Source organism: Topomyia yanbarensis, chromosome 2 (assembly GCF_030247195.1).
Source record: "Topomyia yanbarensis strain Yona2022 chromosome 2, ASM3024719v1, whole genome shotgun sequence".
Taxonomy (NCBI): Eukaryota; Metazoa; Arthropoda; class Insecta; order Diptera; family Culicidae; genus Topomyia; species Topomyia yanbarensis.
Window position 1 is genome coordinate 23,768,064 of NC_080671.1, and position 20,712 is coordinate 23,788,775.

General features: G+C 38.7%; 1 protein-coding gene across 3 annotated transcripts in view; it reads right to left on the minus strand.

Annotated features, from left to right (window-relative positions):
• Positions 1-20,712, minus strand: part of LOC131678416 (CUGBP Elav-like family member 2) — a 1,026,317-nt gene that overhangs the window by 73,914 nt on the left and 931,691 nt on the right. For all 3 annotated transcript variants that reach the window (XM_058958564.1, XM_058958565.1, XM_058958566.1), the window contains one exon: positions 15,111-15,289. In XM_058958564.1, coding sequence (XP_058814547.1) covers positions 15,111-15,289 — 179 coding nt within the window. The remainder of the gene's footprint in view (positions 1-15,110; positions 15,290-20,712) is intronic.

Consider the following 20,712-nt stretch of genomic DNA (forward strand, 5'->3'; position numbering starts at 1 on the left):
TAGTACATTAATCCTTCATTGTATCCGATCTTTTGAGTAATAAAATACTCTTGTTGCGATCTTTCTGCCCATGGACATCGGATATAAATCACACATTATCGACCTATCGGCAGATTGCCCCTCAAGGAAGTAACTTAGGACCTGTTATAATCGTGCTATTTGTGAATGACATCTCAAATCTATGCTTATTCTCGGTGTAGTGAAAGCTACTAGACTGCTGCAGAATCTCGTTCTATCGATTATATATCCTAAGCTTGATTTACATACAATTGTTGCATTTTCTATAAATGTACTTGTACAATTTTTTTTCGTGACTACGACTACAACAAGCCTAAATACTAATTAGAAAACTAATTAGTCAGAAATAAATGCACCAATGTCATACTGCGAAGCATGTATGACTCGTTTGAACAAGGCTAATTTGACTTGGAAACAGTCGTTCATGTTCCCTGTTTAAAAGAGCAGTGATCGTCGGAATGCTAGAAATTACTGCGTCACAACTAGCCTATCTGAAATTGTGGTAAGCCACTTTCGTACTCTCGTGCTCGAAAGTTACATTTCCAGTATTCAACATAGGTTTATGCCCGGACGATCCGACATCTTCTACATTTCACATCAACTTGTATCACGCAGATGGAGGATAAGGTACAAATCGATGGTACAAAGTATACACGAACTTAAAAGCTGCATTCGACCGAATTGACCACCGAATATGATTAACAGAAATGTCACGGCAGGGCTGGATTCCTACTTGAGTATTCTACGTGTGCAGTTTGATTCTCAATTTACGAACAAATCTGGAGCCCCTCAAGGCGGCAACAGGGGACCTCTACTGTTTGTATTATTCTTCAATTATGCTGCTTTGATGGTTGGTGTGGTGTGATGCAAACAGGTTTACGCCAATTATTTGAAATTGAACCTCGTAGTCCGATCTAACGACGACTGCATCTGTCTTCAAGGGCTTTTCATTCGTTAGCTGGTGTCGTAGAAACTAGCTAATTATTAGTATTGCGAAATGCCAAGTTATAACCTTCAGTCCGATACGTTAAGACTACCGAATCCATGGACAAGGGCTTACTAGAGATGATTGATTTAGAGATTTCGGCGTTTTATTGGATACAAAGTCAACATTCAATCAGCATCGCTCAGCTTTAATTTCCAAAGCATCCCGGACAACTCGGCCTCATTTCTAAAACCGGCCGGGGTTTTAAGCATCCGCATTGTATGAAGGTGTTATATTGGTTCGCCCACTACTTGAAAATGGAAATTTGATTTGGAATCCTCAACAGCTTACATGGAACTCACGGTTTTAACGAGTGCAGAAAAGATTTGTCCGACTCGCAAGAAGACCTTCCATGGCGGAACCCTCTACACTAGACTGCCAAGAAAAATAATGAATTTTTGAAAACTCAATCGGCCCACCCCTGATTCGATTCCTAGTCCCACCAGGAGTTCTTGCACCAAATTTGAAGCAAGTCTAGCTACCGGATCAACGTGCCTGAAGTTTGAATGAGTTTTTTCGACAATTTATATGGAGAAAACCCACTAACTCGCATTTTTGCCGCTAGGTGACACTGTATACATCGTATTATCACTGTAAGAAAATAAGAAAGATAATTGTCTACAACTTTGTCATAGACTGCTAGTCAATCCGGCTTTGTTAAAAGAAGTTATTAAAATTTTAACGAAGTGATGCCTGAGTCAGTTTTCCATGGGGCCTAGCCATGCAAGGTTGTGTATCAGTACTCGATTCCCACGAACTATACAGTTTTGTGAAATAACCGTTTGGTTTAGCTCAATAGTATGTTCAGAAGAATTATACCACATAATACGAGTTATGTTTTGGTTAGACAATTTTAGTTCCAACTGTGACCGTATAGAGGGCGCCAACACTAACTTTTCATAGAAGTGAGATGGAATATCGAGATGTTCGGGAGAATTATTGCAAAAAGCCTGTTCTACAACTTTGTGGAAGACACCTAATTTCTATCTCTTTCCGTTAAAAAGTTAGTGTTGGCGCCCTCTATGCGGTACAAAGTAGAACCAAAAATTTTCTAACCAAAACATGACTCCTATTATTTACTACAATTCTTTTGAACATACCAGCTAGCTAAATCGGTTATGTCACAAAAATGATTAGTTCGTGCGAATAGAGTACTGATGCACAACCATGCACTGATAGGCCCTATGGTAAGTTGACTCAGACATCACTTCGCTAAAAGTTTAATAACTTCTTTTAGCAAAGCCGGATTCACTAGCAGTCTTCGACAAAGTTGTATGCAATTAAATTATCTTTCTTATTTTCACTTAGTGATAATACGATGTGAACAGTGCCACCTAGCGACGAAAATGTGAGCTAGTGGCTTTTCTACATGTAAATTGTCGAAAAATCTCATACAAACTTCAGGCACGTTGGTCCGGTAGCTAGACTTGTCCGATTTGCTTCAAATTTGGAACAAGCACTCCTGGTGGGACTAGAAATCGACTCAGGGGTGGGCCAATAGGGGTCATTTTTTTCCTGTCACTCTACTCTACACCTTCCACCGTATCCTGCTCAATGTCACCCGATCGATCTCGACACACTGGAACAACGCAGAATGCTTCAGCAAGTAGTATTTGTAGCAAAGCTACTCGACGCCGGGATTGACTCGACGAAGATTCTGTCTCTTCGTAGTTTTCGTGCCTCGCACTCATCTGGTTTACTACAGCTTAGATTCCACCGTACGACGTTTGGGTTCAACGAGCCGATGACAGCATGTATGCGAACTTTCTCCACTGTCGAGGATCTGATCAAGGTCTACAATTTTATGACTTGACTCCAGCTATAGCAGGATGTATAATGAATACATTAAGACTATTTTTGACAGATCAATTAGTTCAATAAATAAATCTATAAATTACTTCCATAATGAATGCAAAAACTGATTTTCAAAAAATCTTTCGGAAGCAACACGGAAAACCGAAATTTTCCACTCTATTTCAGACAGAAGATTGCAAAGTTTTCGCAATTAACGCGGTTTTTGCAAATTATTATTAATTATGCAAAGAACTGAAGATTTTTGAAAAGTGGAAAAGACGGATCTTGTATTTTTGGAACGGTCTTGACGGGTAGATGCAAAATATCGATGTCTGACGCCGTTTTGAAAAACAAGATGGCAACTTCTGGTTTAGTGGAATTTTCAAAAACCCAACCACCATAAGCATTTTTGAAATTTGTTTGACGAGTAAACGGCAAATATCGATGTGTGAGACCATTTTGAAAACCAAGATGGCGACTGCCAGTTGCAGAATTCTTTAAAATTCAATGAATATCAATTTTTTTGGAACGGGTTTGACGAGATGATACCTACTATAGATGTTTGAGGCTATTTTAAAATCATGATGGCGACTTCCGGTTTAACGAAATTCATTAAAACCTAGTAAAAATGGGTATTTTTAAAACAGGTTTGACGAGTAGATGCCAAATATTAGATGTCTGAGGCCAATTTGAAATCCAAGATGGTGATATCCGGTTTAGTGAGAGATTTAAACCCAATAAATATCTGTATTTTTGGATGAGTAGACGCCAAATATCGATGACTGAGATCATTTTGAAAACAGAAATGGTGACTTCCGGTTTAGCGGGATTCTTTAAAACCCAATCAATATCGGTATTTTTGGAACGGGCTTGACGGGTAGACACCGAATGTCGATGTTTGAAACCATTTTAAAAATCACGAGGGCGACTGACTTCCGATCTAGTTGAATCTTCTAAAACCCAGTAAATATGCTTATTTTTGGTACGGGTTTGACGAGTCGACGACGAATATCGATGTTTGAGGCTATGTTGAAAACAAACTTCCGCGACTTCCGGTTTAGCGAAATTCTTTAAAACGGTCTCAAATACGGAATTTTTCGAACGGACTAGTAGACGCCAAATATCAATGTCTGAGGCCATTTTGAAAACCAAGATGGCTACTTCCTGTTTAACGAAATTCATCAAAACGCAATTACTATCAGTATTTTTGGAGCGGGTGTGACGAGTAGATACATACTATCGATGTTTTAGGTCATGGGTGTTTTGGACAGACTTGACGAGTAGACGCCAAAAATCGATGTCTGACACCATTTTAGAAACCAAGAGGGCGGTTCCGGTTTAGTGAAATTCTTTAAAACCCAATCAATATGGGTATTTTTTTAACGAGCTTGACGAGTAAACGCCAAGATCGATGTCTTAGATCATCTTGAAATTCAATATTGCGACTTTCGGTTTAGTAAAATTCTACATAACCACAATATAATGACAATTTTTGGAATAGTGGTAATGAATAGAAGCCGGATATCAATCCCAGATTTCTGGTTTAGCGAAAATCTCGTTAACGCTATAGTGAAGATCCGATTTTACAAACTACCGATTTTGCAGCAAACTGTTTTCGGCTTTTTGACTAAATTGACGTCTTTTTGTATTGCAAAATGAAATCATACAATGATCACTCATCAATCTTTGAAGATATCCATATTCATTGGCTTTTTTAATGAATTTTGCCAAACCGGAAGGCCAAAATGACGTCAGACTTTAACCTTTGGTGTCTACCCGCCAAGACCGTCCCAAAAATACCGATATTGGATTAGTTTTAGAGAATTCCGCTAAACCGGAAGTCGCCATCTTGGTTTTCAAAATGGCATCAGATATCGATAATTGGCGTTTACTCGTCATCCTATTTTGAAAACACTCATATTGTTGAAATACGGGCCAACAAGCATCTTCAAGGTTCGTCTTTTCCACTTTTCCAAACATCTTCAAAGTACTTGCATTTAATAGAAAAATGCTGCAACTATGTTAATTGAGAAATTCGCGCAAAAAACTTGTTCCGAAAATCGTCTAAGTATTTTGCCTTCAAAAGGACTTCTTGTTGACAAAATATTGTTGATTACAAAATCCGAAATCATAACTTTTTCTGAAATCGTCTAAGTCTTTTTCATGCAATGTAACGCGGTTTTGTTGCACGGTTTGTGGAATACACACAATTTTGACACGGATACCGCAATTAACGCGGATTTTTACCCTGTACCTATTCCACGTGTAACAAAAACCTTACCTGAGAAACCTAACTGAATATTGTGAAGTCATATAAGGCCCGTATGTATTTTTGTGCTTCATTCATCGTTTGTTACTCACTAGTTGAATGAGAAGCATGTGTGTGCGCGGTAACCACTTTATTTTCGAAACAATGTGATTTGTATTCTCAATTCTCAAACAACAGTAAAATTAAACGGGTGTCAGATCGAATCGTACCACATTAATTAAAATCAATCCGCTATAATGCAGAATAAGGCTGAACAGTTTTGGATGCGCTATGTTATGATGATAAAATCGCAATTATTAGTTTTCCGCGAGGAGTTTGGTAACAAAATTGTTTCGCTGGGGAAGTTTCCGACCAGTTTGCTGTTCTTAACCTCATATATGGCCTACGTGTATTTTTGTGCTTCATTCGTTGATAGCTACTCGAAGGAGCAGCATGTTGATGTTGTAGGTCAGACAGTGCGGAAATATTGCTTTATTTTTTAAACAACGTGATTTGCGTTCTCAATAACAACAGCAAAATAAAACGGATGTCAGATTCAACTGAACCACATTAGTTCAGAAAATAAAACCGGCGTAATGCAGAACAAGGCTGTATATTTTTTGGACGCGCTATATTATGATGATCAAATGCCAATTTTAGTTGTCCGCGGAGAGTTCATTAACAAATTTGTTATAACAAATATGTTCCAATCATTACCCATCCACCTTCTGTTTTTGAATAGGAAGAGTGTACTTACAAAAATATTGAGCTTTTGTACATAGTACCAGAAAGTCCGATATTTTATTGTTATAATTTTATTTACATGATGATTATACAAGTCGGTGTAAATAGTGCGATGTTCATCACATTTTGGATACAATGCATCGTGTTTTTGTTAAATTCGGGTCAATTATGTCTTCAGAAGAATTCGTAGACATTAGAAGCCCCTTTATATGATGTTATGATTTAAATGATTGATCTCCCTAGAAGTGAGATATATTTATAACATTCTTGTGAGTATGTATATTAGCATTCTGCCTTCGGCAAAGTTGTAGTACAAGCTTCTGCCAACATTTTTGTTTTGTCTTTATCTTTAATATCGTCCACATTATTGTTTGTTGTTTGTGGACGACCCCTTAAAAGCCAATTCATTAATATCTTAACAAGTTGAAGTGTGTTCCATAAAAAGATTAGAATTATCGAAATGTACAACTATCAATATTACAACATTAGCTGATCTCATGTATTCTTGAAGTAATTCGGTAATTGTTGAAATATATAGTGTTTTAAATAGTAATTAGTTATATTCGTTGAAACGAATGAGTTCACGTCAATAGTGTTTTCGAAATACTTATGAAAAATAGCAAGGTATGCCATTTGCTGTAACAATTTCAGTGATTAATCCTCCTACAAGTAAGATTTTTTTTTCATTTTTTTATATGAGAAATGATTTGACGTCTTTGGCAAAGTTGTTGAGATTGCTTTCGCGAATATCTTTGTTGAACACACTAAATACACTCTTCTTTAAATGCCTTAGAAGTATCAATTATCATTCCTACGAGTTTCATATATTCTATGAAGTTATTTTAATCATCGAAATACACAATTTTCATTATCGCATTATTTTTCCTATCTCGAGATTTTTAGAAGATATTGGACATTTTTTGAGAAATAATAGCTTTTTTCAAATCATCTACAACTATACGCCAGCGGTGCCAACATAAGGGAGCCGCTAAAACCATTATCTGCTCTATAAAAAGTGACAATAAGTTATAAAATATATCAAGATAAGTGTGTTATTTCCGCGTTCACACTAAATTATGTTCATAAGTCTAACTGAACAAGAAAACCAATGACACCAAAGGGGTGTCATACTGAAACTCCACCAAAGAGATTTATTCGCAATAAATAATATTCTTAAATAAAAAGTGAATAAAAGAATAGATAACGAACGTGTTTGAGTTGCACGACACGGAAATGCTGCAAAGAATTCAAGTAAAAGAACAGTAAAAAATATTCCAAACTTGATCACACTTTTTCTCATGTCGTTTTCTTTTTTAACTGTGCACTACAATGGTACACTCATTCAAACTTGGGTGTAATCAGTCTGTCTCTTTTTTTGCACTACACCGGTGTAGCACCAGGAAAAAACGAAAACGCCATCAATTTCATAGAAGCACTAATGAGACAGGTATGTAGTACGGAGCAATAAAACAGACCACCTCGATGAAATTAGCAAAGATCGTTGAGTATGCTAGATCTTCTGTCATCGTGAAGACAACCCCATGCCTTAGGGTGAGAATTGTATTCTTTTCGGTGCAGGGAGAAGCTCGGTACTATCAAAAAGTTACAAAGATACAAAAGACGTAATCAGGCAGAATAATCCCGCCACACCCGATATGAGTTTGAAGAAAGACACAATTTTGTCCCGTCTAGGGCAATCCTCATTCAAAATATTTGCGCACTAGACCAATGTGTATTCGAAATAACCAACCATGTGCTTTCATAGATCCACCCATGATAAACTCGAATCGGAGACCACACCGTCGATCTCAACTTTGTGAGCGAGCATGTAGACGCGGTACTTGTCAGCAGTAATGTCATTCTCTTGCTCTAGACAGGATATCATAATTCTGAGCTAATCAGGGTTAACTTTCGAGTTATCTGCCATGGCTGAATATTTCTGCGAAATATTTCGAATGATTTAGAATATTATCGGATTATGTTTGATCCGAAAGAAGATCAGATATAGTCCAACCGAGTTGAATATGTAAAATTTTAAACGGGAAGTCAGAGTCCTCGAAGACGAATCTTGTTCGACAATATTAACACCAGCTGGAACTTTTTGTTTATTCACGGATCTACAGCCCGTGGTAACGTGAAACCTTAAAGCATATAAAAGAAGACGCAGAAATTACGAGAGCTGTAATAAATTGAAAACTAAGTCAGCGAATTGTCCAGCAAAAATACACTACCGATTTTCTTAGCAAGTGGCATAAAATATATGTAAAAAACTTTATCAGTACCATCGTCGTACATATACAAAGTTGTACGTAACGGCACTTGAACTGATAATTCAAAACTTATGAGATGCACCATAATCAACAATCCACCAACCAGAACATAACTCATAAAATTGTCTCCTCAGGAAACCGCTGCTATACCAGTTATACGTCTCTTGTGCCATGCGATTCCCTATAAACATGGAACAGTTAAGCGTAGAGCGGCAGTAAGCTGGTCTTGACATACAGTCCCTGAGCGGATTTTTTTTGTAGGAGACGAACCACTGCGACCAGTATTTAGATCTATCCCTGAACAGATGCTCCGACCGTCGCCTTCAAGTCGCTAGCGGCAACTGAATTCACGAATATTTAATTCAAGAATTGCACCTGGAATTTATTTGCAATGAGCGACATTCAAATATGAACGAAATTCGGTCGAATCTTTTGAAAACAGAATATTTCGGTGTTTCCAACAATTAGAAATAAATATAACGGCGAAGGAAGAAATATTTAAATAATTTTTTCGTGCTGTGGATAACGGAGTTCGATAGGCGAAAATAAACTAAACCCACCCTATTCCTTCATTCCTTACGTTTGGTCACGATGCTCTTTATCCACAAGCAACACTATGTGCTTATGAAGATCAACTTGCCACGTGTCAATTTTGTCAGCAACCTGGTCACTACGGAATTCCTTGCTAAGAAAAAAAAACGAAACATCTGCTAACGGACGCAAACCACTACCATCATTTTCAACTGTATTAATAGTTACAACTACAGCACAAGCAGCTATAACTATATCCAGCACAAACCCACACAGATTGAATAACGTCACAAGCTTTTGCGATCAGCAACGGATACTCCCAGCTTTTTGGTATCAATCACCAGTATCACAAATAAAGAAGCAAATAATAAGGACAATGCCGCAATCGTGAAGGGACGAAAAAGCCAAAAGAGATAGCTTCCGAAATCAATAGCGTCAATAGTATGAACGAAGACAACACCACCCCTGAAACTAGCGACAATGGTAATTCTCAGTTGTTATAATTACACAATTTTGAGTGATTGAGTTATTGATTGCTATTGGCTGCCTTTCCGTTCAAACGTGACTGAATGTAATTAATTCGCTGAAATCCACCTACACCACTAAATTTACTTCATAAACAGCGTCATACGAAGCCGTATTATCGCAAAGCGTTGAAGATGCCGAATGGCGTTTGCCTTTTTATCGGTGGTGCTGGTTATTGGGTTAGAGATACTAGGTGAAACAATGTTGAAGATGCCGAAAGAAAAGTTACATGACGAACTAGACCAATGAATAATTTTTGAATTTAAGTACGTCGGCTCAAGCAACCGGGTAAAATCGGATCGGCAGAAAAGATGAATTCAAACTAAATTTATTTCGTCGGAAAAATCATCTTAAGACAGATGTGAATTAGACGGAAGAGATCTGTCTAAAGAGGGTTAAACAATTTTTTATTGACCACGTCGTGATTTTGGCACGATTGTCAAAATATCAAAAGTCAAATATCATGATAAAAATACATCATTAAGATGCGAACGTAATTTTTCGCCTGTAGAACTTAAGGATTCTTGTAGCCATGAATGTACTCCTCCCTTTGAATCGAATTTTCATCCCGTCCCAATCCGCAACCTACCTACGTGCCAAACGACATACAAACCATCCCATAACAATGAAAAACGTTTATGGCTTTGGGTTTGGTGTTGCCATTGCTATTGTTGTTCTGGTTGTTGTTGATGTTGTTGCCATTATTGGTGATGTCGTTAGCGACTGTGGTAATGCTTTTCGATGGCACACGACAGAACCGACGTCGTCGGAGGAGGGGGGAGGACGTTGGAACGACATCGATGGCAGAAACCAGAAGTAAAGCGATTTCTGTTATTTTTTTTATGGATGTTTGTTGCTTTTCCCTTGCGCGGAAAAACTTTCCGCGAACAAGTGGAACCTGAACGATGTGAATCATTTGTTATGATTATTCGTTATTGCTGGTTTTTCCTTGCTGTCGCTGAACGTTTCGAATCGAACCTTTTCCCCACCACGCCGCCACCTCACGCACGCAAATATATTCACAGTAAATTCGTGAAAATGTAATTTTTATTTTTATGAAAATGTAGTCATTAACGCCGGGAATGCTCTCGAGACGAGACGGTATCGTACCGTGGGGGCGGGCGATTGATTCGGGGTGTATTACATATTCAGTTTATTTTCTGTTCTTTGATGGTGCTTAGTCCCGCGAGAAACAATCAGTCACTAGTCGATCCCGATCACGGTATGAATTCGTTATATAGCTCTGTTGCGATAGTGAACAGAAAAAGGCACCCTTCAAAAGGAATGATAGTTTGGTTATCGAGGAGGGCACCAGGAACGCTTTTATGATGGCACAAGTCAACAATTTATAAATTTTATTTAGCAGGGTGCGCGATAAAATTTAATAGCTGATTGGATTATATTAAACGTTGTTCACGTTTAACTGGAAAATTAATTCGGTCTCGAGGGCAAACAGAGATTCAGTAAGCCAACAGATTATCATTCAATTACAAAAAAGCAACATAAAAACCCAGTCGTTTCACGTTTCATTAATTTTAAAAATAATACAGTAATATTCAATCCTTTCCGCGAATTTTTTCACCCAGCATTACTCATTAATTCACCCCAAAAATTTCCACCCACTAAATTAAGCGCTTTTCGAATGAATAGAGCTCTTTTCAATTAACAAAATTAAATTCCAAATTTGGGGGAGATGGGGGTGAACTCACCTCTTCTTGCCAGTCACTGGGTAACGTTACAAGTGAAATGAAATTTATGAGCTTCTAAATTGTCATGTATGTCTACACCACAACAAATTACCGCTGATATGTGCATTCAATAAATTAGTGGGGAAATGAAAAATAGATGTGACATTCTGGAGTGTTACGCGCTCAACACACAACGCTAGTTAGTGCTACATTAATTAAAACATTAAGTTTCCTGATTTGATGGGAGCACGAGTTTAGGGGAATTGAATTTGACACGGCTCAATACGCTAGCATGATTGAGCCGTGGGTCTATTATGTTATTATTTTAAAAAATTAAATAATTTATTACGTACACTACCATGTCATCAAAGTATATTGCTTTCTTGTTGTTCACGATCAAACATTCGTATTTGTTTCTTGTTCTTACAAGTTGCTATTTAATATCCTTCTTCTTCGGCAATAGCTTTTTTATCGGTGGTGATGGTTGTTGATTTGGAAATACTAGATGCAGCTATTTCTAATCGGACGGCGGTCGATTAGCATTAGGTGTCGGTGTCAGTTTTTTTAATGTTGATTGTAGTAGATAACGTTTCCTTGGTCGGTTCGGTACATGGTTTTCCGTCATTTCTGGGATATATTGTCAGCGTCGCCTGGTTAAGGGATTTCCTAGACAATCTAGGATAGTGACTCTCAACTTAGGGTCCGCGAACCCCTAAGGGGCCGTGGAGTCGTTGCTAGGGGTTTGCGAAGAAAAACATTTTTTTCCGAGTGGATATTGAAATTTCAAGTCTTGTTTCGATCAGACAGAAAATGAAATATTAATAGCATAAATAATCAATGTTAAACCGTGGGGGATCGCAACAACCCTGGGTGATTTCTATGGGGTCCATGGTACGAAAAATGTTGAGAGCCGCTGATCTAGAGCATTCAATAATCAAGTAAGAAGCCAAAGGTGATCACACGCATTTTCACACTATGAGCACTAGTAAAAATACTGGGGGAAATGTTCTCCATATGCAGTTTTTAACAAATTCCACTTCTCCGATATTCGAAACGATTTGCTCAATGAACTAAGTGCACGGGGCTCGTCGTCCATATACGTGAGTCTTGGTTCTAACGTTGTTGTATTCGGTATTGTGATATATGTTGTTCTTCAAGAAGAAACTTTTTTCATCGGCTAAACTTTTGAATGTTTTAGTACACTATTACGCACGTAATGTAGATGTGACGGCGCCGGTGGTTGAGTGGTAAGCGTGACCGCCACTCATTCCAATTTGCCTGTGTTCAATTCCAGCCGAGGTCGTTGAGATTTTTCTGAGGTGAAAAAATCTGTGGTCACGTCTTCCTTCGGAAGGTAAGTAAAGCCGTTGGTCCCCGGTCTATGAAATTGGTGGATCGATATCTAGTCCAGAAGTCACCTCTATGGCGTCGGTAAAGAAGAATGATCCAACTTCCTATACTCTTACTAACAAAAATATCCTCATCCTGTGATACTTGTGGAGTGCGCAGTAGTATATACGGCCTCTAGCAAAAGCAAGTATCGGACTAACCATTCCTCCCATTTCCTTCCGCAACCTACGTTCGGGCCTGGCCGGCGCCGGTATTGATCAATACTTTAGGATTACCAGGAGCTGCACATTGAAAGATGTTTCGCTACCCCCAAGCATAATTATCTACTTATTCTCTGTGCAACTTCAGCTAGTCCAGATCGATAACGGAGTAGCAGCCAGGGGTGGTCGCACAAGCTCAAGCTTACTATTACGCGCGTAATGTAGATGTATATAGTTTCGTGAGGTTTAGTCCAATATTCACCTGAAGTTCGCAGCTAAAGCAATGATAGAAAACTGTTTGTGTAATGATTAAGCAACAAAGCGGTACATAGAATCGATTGCTTGATTTGCTGATAGTTATAACGAATCAATTTAGAGCTTCTGCTCGCTCTGGGTGAGATGAAAAGGTAGATTGGACGGCAAAGTTGGATACTAGATCTTCAACTAGAAAGAATGCTTACATATTCATAGAAAATTTGTCGAAGAACGTAAGCTCAATGAGCCATTGATTTTGTCATGTCAGATAGCATCTGCAGTCAAGTGTGCATTGTCTGAAAAACAATGGAATCCGTTATTTTTCTTCTTGCTCTGGTAATCTGTAGTGATGAATCTGTCCAAAAAGCAAAACGTTGTGCTCCTATCAAATACAGCGGCTACTGTCGTTGGGGTATTTGGTATTAGATCATGTATACGCGACGTGGAATATATACTGAACAAAATTAAAAATAATTGAAGTTTGTTTTTTGATGACTGAATATCGTGTTTCAGCTTTGGTCACCGTTCGATTATGTTTAGGTTGATGTTGCACGGCGAAAAAATATAATATTTCTGTTGTTGACGTTTCTGCCAAAAATGCCTGGTTGGAAATCACATAATTCAAGATATACAAACTTTTACGCTGGTCACTAACCGCTTGCACATATTCATAAAATGTCAATCTTTAATCAGGGTGTAAAACCAAGAAATAATCAAAAAACTAATAACTCTATTAAATCTGTTAAATTTGTGCAATTTTGCAAAAGCTTTTTTATGTTATGCACGACATTCAATTAACAAGGAACTGGAACATATGAAGTATTCTTTAGTAATTAAAATATCCTTTTCCTTTTTTATATCGACTAATATGTAGTCACATTTTCTTTTTTACTTTTTAACGACAATCAATTTGCTAGAAATTACTGGGTAGGGAAAGTTATGAAAATTTTACAGCCATAGAACTAAAGTGAGAGTAAGGATGTGAAATATGCAGATCGGAAAACTAGAAGTATCAGGGCCATTAGAAACAGGTTTAAAATCTTACAGGCTAATCTTTTGTCTTCTGTTGGCAGGAGTTGAGTTTAGACAGCATAACTACTAAATTTCTTTTATTTAATGTATTAATTTAAAGTACAATACTTTAAACTTTTAAAAGCCCGTCAATTATCAAGATTCCTTTTCTTCAATGAATACAGACAAATACAGATTTTATTGCGAGGATAAAGATTTTCAACAAAATCATCGGGTAGCTCTAATTTGTGGTAACACTGTTCCCGGCAATATGCCTCGTCTGTATGAAGAATGGCTAAAAGAGAGAAGGGAGCCACGTTGAACGAAAATAAAAGATGGGTAGGTAATGTCAGAGACATAACTGAAGTGAAGTAAAATACACTTTAGGCTGTTAATACGAATGCTGCAATTTTTTCTATCTTTTAAAAGGTTTTTTTTAACCAGTTATTGGAATGAAATGGAAATACCGAAATAACGGTAGATGTACTCGAATTTTCTGCTTTTGGCGAATGAATTGTTTCACTATCGTTAAATGCCCTTTTTCAGGGTTACCACATGAGAATCGATGTGTTCGAATATGTTTGAATATTTTTCATTTCGATGTACGTGGACTTCGGTATTTGTGCACTGAGTGCACAACGTTTCGAAATTCAGGCGGAATCCACCTATTGCTACAGTCAAACGCCTAAATGTAGATAACGACGCAACACCCAGAGGGTTAAATACGCTAAAATTTTGAATTTCTCTACAACAGTACGCGTGTACCGAAACTGATTATAAAAATGAGTAATAAATAAACATTTTTTCCAATAAAACCGCTGTATGCTATTAAAGGTCATAAATCACGTCCCCGTGGTGTAATTCCATAACTATTCCAAACTAACACTTTCCCACAAAACGCGTACTTCATCAGACGAAATCGTATAAGCACATCTGCTGGAAGAGTCAATTACTGCTGTAATTTACGGCCGCCCATTTGCGGTTCGTAGTTGAATGAAGGGACCAACAACAAGCAGTTCAATTATTATTAGTAATCTCTCCCGATCCCATCAGCCAGCCGAGTAAAGCCGTGGTAAGTGTTTAATTTGTCAGCAAGGGTACAAATTTATTTGAAACCAGAAAACTTGGCAGAACCCAGCCTCGGTGCTGTGTAGAGAGGACGGGACGTGGGCTGTTGTATTGGCGTTACCCCCCTAGTGATGATTTATTAATCGAACTGATTTAACCGCTGGCTGCGGGTATGTGCAGTTATCGTAAAAAAATCCCGCCCAATTTCGGTTGATTTGAATCGCAAATGCGATAGGGTGCTAAAATGGTATCCGTATTGCCGATGGCATCAATTTCCGGAATGTTTATCCTCACGCACACCACGTTCGCTTTGCGCTCTCGGGTAGATTAAAGTTAATACGGGGTGATTGTCGGATATTATTAAAGTGGATAGAAGCAACTGAACCCTTCGGTAATTACTACATTAATTTTTTTAGAACATACCTTGATCGCGCCAATCGCCGCCTGTTTGCTGGCGAACGTTACAAAAGCACAGCCTTTGCTCAGTCCGGACGTGTCCCGCAGCACCGTACACTCCTCGATCGAACCATGACCGGAGAAAAGTTGCCGCACATCGTTCTCATTGTACTTTTTACTCAGCATACCCACGAACAGTTTCCGTTCTGAAAGTAGAAGAAAGTCAGAATCCTATTAGCACCGGATCGATGAGGTGAAATAAATTTAATCCAATAAAAAGCTTGAATATGAATAGAAAAGCTTAGTTGGCCTTAGATCCCGGAGGTATCGTTTCTCAATCGGATCCAATCGTCTCGTTTGATTCTATTCGTCCAATTAGGAGTGAACATTCAAGAACCACATTCTCCATTTATTAACAGCAACAAGCTGGTCCGTTTTGGAATGTCCCATATTGAAATTCTGTTCACCGGTTTTCCTCTGGCTGAATAACTGCGTTTGGTAGACGGCAAACAACAACCGGCAAAGCTCAACCGGATAGGATAGTCCCAACCCGGCCGAGCCGAGCATATTTCGACTTTCATTAACAGCATTAGCTCGGTACCGAAGCAAGAGAGATTGTGTCTGACAGGAAGCCCCAGGATTACCATTGTTGAGAGCCTGCATCAAACCACCCAATCCCTGTGTGGCAGCAGTAGCTCGGACGGTTACTTTCTTAATAAGAATCCGTATCGTCATATCGGGAAGCACAGTTCACTTCAACCCGGTAGCAAGCAGAAAACTCAGCTTAGTATGTGTGTGTGTGTGGGTGTATGGTGAAGGACCGACTTTACACTGAAATGCTTCTAAAGCCCTTGAGAGATCACTTTTTCTGCTGCTCCCGGTGTACAACGGGGGGCTTCATTCGTTCTCCTGGGCAGTCCGTGCTGAAATGGATGATGGCTTTTCTCTCATATAAAGTAATAAATTGAAGGGTAAGAGACGAGTTGTACAGGGCTTTACTGGGGGAAAGGTGGAGAGATGAACGAGAGGAGTGATAACGAAGCGAAGCTATCCTGGTAATCCGACGATACATGCTCCTCACTAGAAACCCAACCCAACGAACCAGGAACGCTTGTAAACACTTGTACCTCCATTTTCATCTACTTTGCTTAGGAATCAGAATGAAGAACGTACACACAATCGTTGCGGAAAAACTAGGTGAAACGGTGGAGCGACTCTGAAGCTCTGAGAAAGAGTGCAATTATTTGGCACGGTGGAAAATTTGATTTTGACTGATATTCGAAATAGAAAACAGATTTTTGAACTGAAGTCGACTGTTTCCAATTTTTAGGTTAGGTGTATGGCTTTGCAGTCTAATTTTTAAGGAAAAACAAACTATTTCGTCTTCATCCGATATTTCGGTCCGTTTGGGGCCGGATAATGACTGAGCCAAATTCAGAGGAAGAAAAGACAAGGGTTTCGATCCCGAAAAGATTTACACGATCGGATAAGGTGATCATGAAAAACCAAACGACGATCGATTGTTGTAGAATAACAGATCTGACAACAAAACAACAATTATCGTATCCTTGAAAAAGGTCCGAAACGGGCCGAAACGTCGGATGAAGACGAAATAGTTTGTTTATGCTTAAAAATTAGAATACAAAGCTCTACACCTAACGTAGAATACAGGGACACCGCTTTAATATACAGGCATAAAAGTGGCGTAAGATTTTGAGCGAATTATTATACATCTACACGGAAAAAATTGTACACAAAATTCATTCATTCTGTCATAATTGTTATACATGTTCACGCTACAGAAACAGGACTGCTTAATCCAAAATAATGTGGTTTACAATTGTATTCAATTATGGTAGGATAACGCGTGTATTCTTTGTGAACTTTAGTAACGGTTCCCGCTTTGTCATTACTGAATTGTTTTTCTGCCCATGAAATAGTTCACAACTTTTTGAATATTATTTATAAATCAAATGTAGACTCACGATTTTATCCGCTAATTTAGAAACCTTGTTTACGGTCCAATAATGCGATGTGAACCGATTCATGATTTGATACATCTTGAAGATGATGTTCATAAAATAAAAAAAAATCATGATATTCGATCGTGAAATATTTCACGAAACACGGAATATTATTTATGAATATATTTATTTTACTGGTTCATGATTTCTAATATATTAATCATGCTCGTCAAATAGTTCACAAAATCATAAAATATTATACATAAATTCATAAACTGGAGCTTGATTCATCGCCTTGGCTCATAATTCCTGCTCGTGAAAATAATAAAATATTATTCAAAGATTCGTTGAGCGGTTCTTGGTGTATAGTATATTATCACAGGGTCGATTTCTTCACCCTCGCTTAACTGCTAAACCTGGTATTCCGGTGCATTAAACCTGGTTTAAAAGTTTAACGAAGCAATCGGGACACTATCTCTAATCACTTGAACCTTCAAGCAATTCTGCATAAGGTCTTGAAATTTCAATCTATTTCGCAAAACTAGAAATACTTTTCATAAATTCAGATTTGTTCCGTGAACTGTTTCATGCAATGTAATATACAGTCTGACCCCTGATCTCGCACAGACCAGAAGCTAAAACACACTGTTCGTTCACAGAAAAGCAAACGAATAAATTTTACCTGCGTCGCTTCAAAACCGAGCGAGTAAAGGTGATATACCCTGGCTCATTAGCCAGAACAGTGCTAAATACATATGTCCCATTCCAGGAACCTAGGACCAAAGGAGTGACATCAACCCTCTTAGTCAGTCACAAATTGAAACGGTCAGTACGGTTGTCCACGTTTCTTCCTTATTCAAGGTTTAAAATGGTTCATGGATTAAATTCTTCATTAAATGAATAATTTAATTGCCGTACAATTTTGAATCATCTTCATTTTGTACGCTGCACAGTTCGCCTGGCCGCTTTAATGATTGTGTTACATACCATATGCACTACAATCAATAATTTTAACAAGAAAAATTGTAGGCGAACGTCTGCAATTTTCCAGCGTCCCAACATGACTGTGTATGTGATGAGTAGACTAGAACAAACTTTACCCACGTCACTCCGTTTTTTCTACACTCCAGTTACAGAGAAGCCTCGTTGCGTCCACTAAAGGAAAATGCTGCCGTGATTAACTTTACGCAAACTCGAATAAGACCTACTGTGCGCGAGATGGAACAATTGTTAGCGATGAAAATGGACCTAAATCTTGCGTTAGTGACCCACATCCAACTACATCATACAAATAATGTGGTACTGTTAACGTTCAATATGCTATCCGATGCAGAATTCTTTACTGTGGTGAACAACATGCAGCGCGACGTCGAATACGAAAACTTTTAAAACGAAGATCCCCGTATACATGGACAAGGATATTATTGAAACTCGATTTGGCATTGCGCTCCAGCTACGCTAAAAAATTCATGAAGAAATGCGAAGAAGCATTCTCAACGGGGTTCGTGTGGGTAGAATGCGGCTGCACCAATCTAAACCATCTTACATGAGCTTCGAATGCAAATTTCTTCAAGGTTTCACCCATGCGCCAGTTCTGCAACCAGTCGACACACTACGGTAAACCATGCACTAAAACTGCCACGGGAAATAGATCAACTACAACAATCACTGACAAACAGCCTTCCACCGCTAAACTACAGATACCCGGGCAGAAGATAATCCTCGGTAAGCAGACACCCAGTACATCGAGCGTAGAAATAACCAGCATATAAGAAGGAGGTCACTCAGAAACACAAGAAGCATAAAGAACAACTAACAGTGAACATCAAAACTGCTCTAGCGACAACGACATGAGCGTACACGAGAACGAGGGAGAGAGCAGACTGACCAAACAACCAGTAGCAGATGGCAAAGTGGATTCGCCTCCGAGTAAGATCACGCACAATAGCAAACAGTGCGCCTAGGATAGACAACCGCAATAGTTTTCGTTTTTTCTTTGAATTGATTCAATCAGAAATGTATAGTTTCCAAAAAAGGCGAATGACCCGTGAGATTAAAATATTTAAAAACAAATAACAATAAATAACAAATATACTATAGTTGTGTCGTGCTGCTTGCGACAAGTCATAAATACGAGTAGAAGATAGATGAAAACTATCAGGACAACGAACATATTTATTAATTTGATAGGTTTAGTAAGATGTCCGGAAAGAAAATGAAAACTACGCTTAGTGCCAAAGATATATTACAGAGGCACAAATCGCATTTGTTGATTAGTTCACAAAACTGAACGGAACCACAGATCGTTAACGCTTCCATGATGCAGTTCATATTGCCACGTAAAAAATCCGACAGAACAAATCAAGAGCATCGCTCAATTCTCGGCTATTTTAGTCAATATAGCTAATACAAATCAGTGTGCCCCTAAATTATGAACTTTTTTTTCGAGAGTTGCCCTACTGGAGCTATAGAGCTAGGTTCCGGGAAGGGCTGCACGTCAGAATCACTCACTACAAATGCAGACGAGACGGTATCATCGCGAAGGGCTCGATCGTTTGTACGTTAACGTGTTCGATCGCATGTGCGTTTGTATGTCTTGTGTGGTATGGTGTATGTAACTTTGCGTGTATATTTTACATTTTCTAACCATATGCCTGATTCTGATACTTAATTTTCAAATGCTTCAGATTCGGTTCAGATGCTAGATGAAAGTAAGTTCTTTCATATCACTAGATTTCCCGGTCATGTCGCCATGACGTCAAGTGTTGCCTAGTGGATATGAGCGATATTTTTTTATTGGTCCAACAGAATGTATGGACCTAAGTTGCTAGGATGGAGGGTAAAGATTTGTCGTACGGGACCGATTCATGATCGCGCGAACACGGACGTTTACAGGTTCGCGTTTGAGAGCGCGTTTGCGACTTTGTAGGTACACCTTATTATCGCGATGATCGCGAAGGGCTTAAGCGTTCGTATGTTAACCTGTTTGTCACATGTGCTCGCGTGTATGTGACTTCACGTGTATAAATTCGATTTTATAACTATGTGGCCATTTACACATTCGCGTGTGTACTTGGATGTTCACGCGGACCGTCATTCTGATTCATTATTTAGTTTTCAGTGTACGGTTCAAATTCTGACAGAGAGTGAGTCACTCCATATCACTGGAGTCCCCGGTCATGTCGCCACGGAACGTGTTGGCTAATGGGATACAAGAGCTATCTTTTTTATTTGGTTCAATTGAAGGCATGGACCTAGATCTCTGGACCAAGGATAGACTTCCGGAAATAACCGATTCATGATTGCGCGAGCGCGGGAGTTTGTAGGTTCACCCTTGAGATCGCGTTTGAAAATTTATAAGTGCTGAGATCTTCACCTTATCACCGGGATGTTTGCGAGAACGCGGGTGTAGGTTGCGTAAATGATCGAGAAGGGTTTAAGAATTTGTATGTTAACGTGTTCCTATGTAACTTCGCGTGTATGAATCCGATTTTTGTCGTCATGGAAACTGTTGTTTAGTTTATGTGAGCGTAATTTTTAAGTTAGGTCCACCTGAAGGTATTGGACTCATGCTACCAGGACCGAGGATAGGGACTTCCGAACGTAAACGGTTCATGATCGCGCGAACACGAGCGTTTGTGGGTTCACTCTTTAGACCGCGTTTG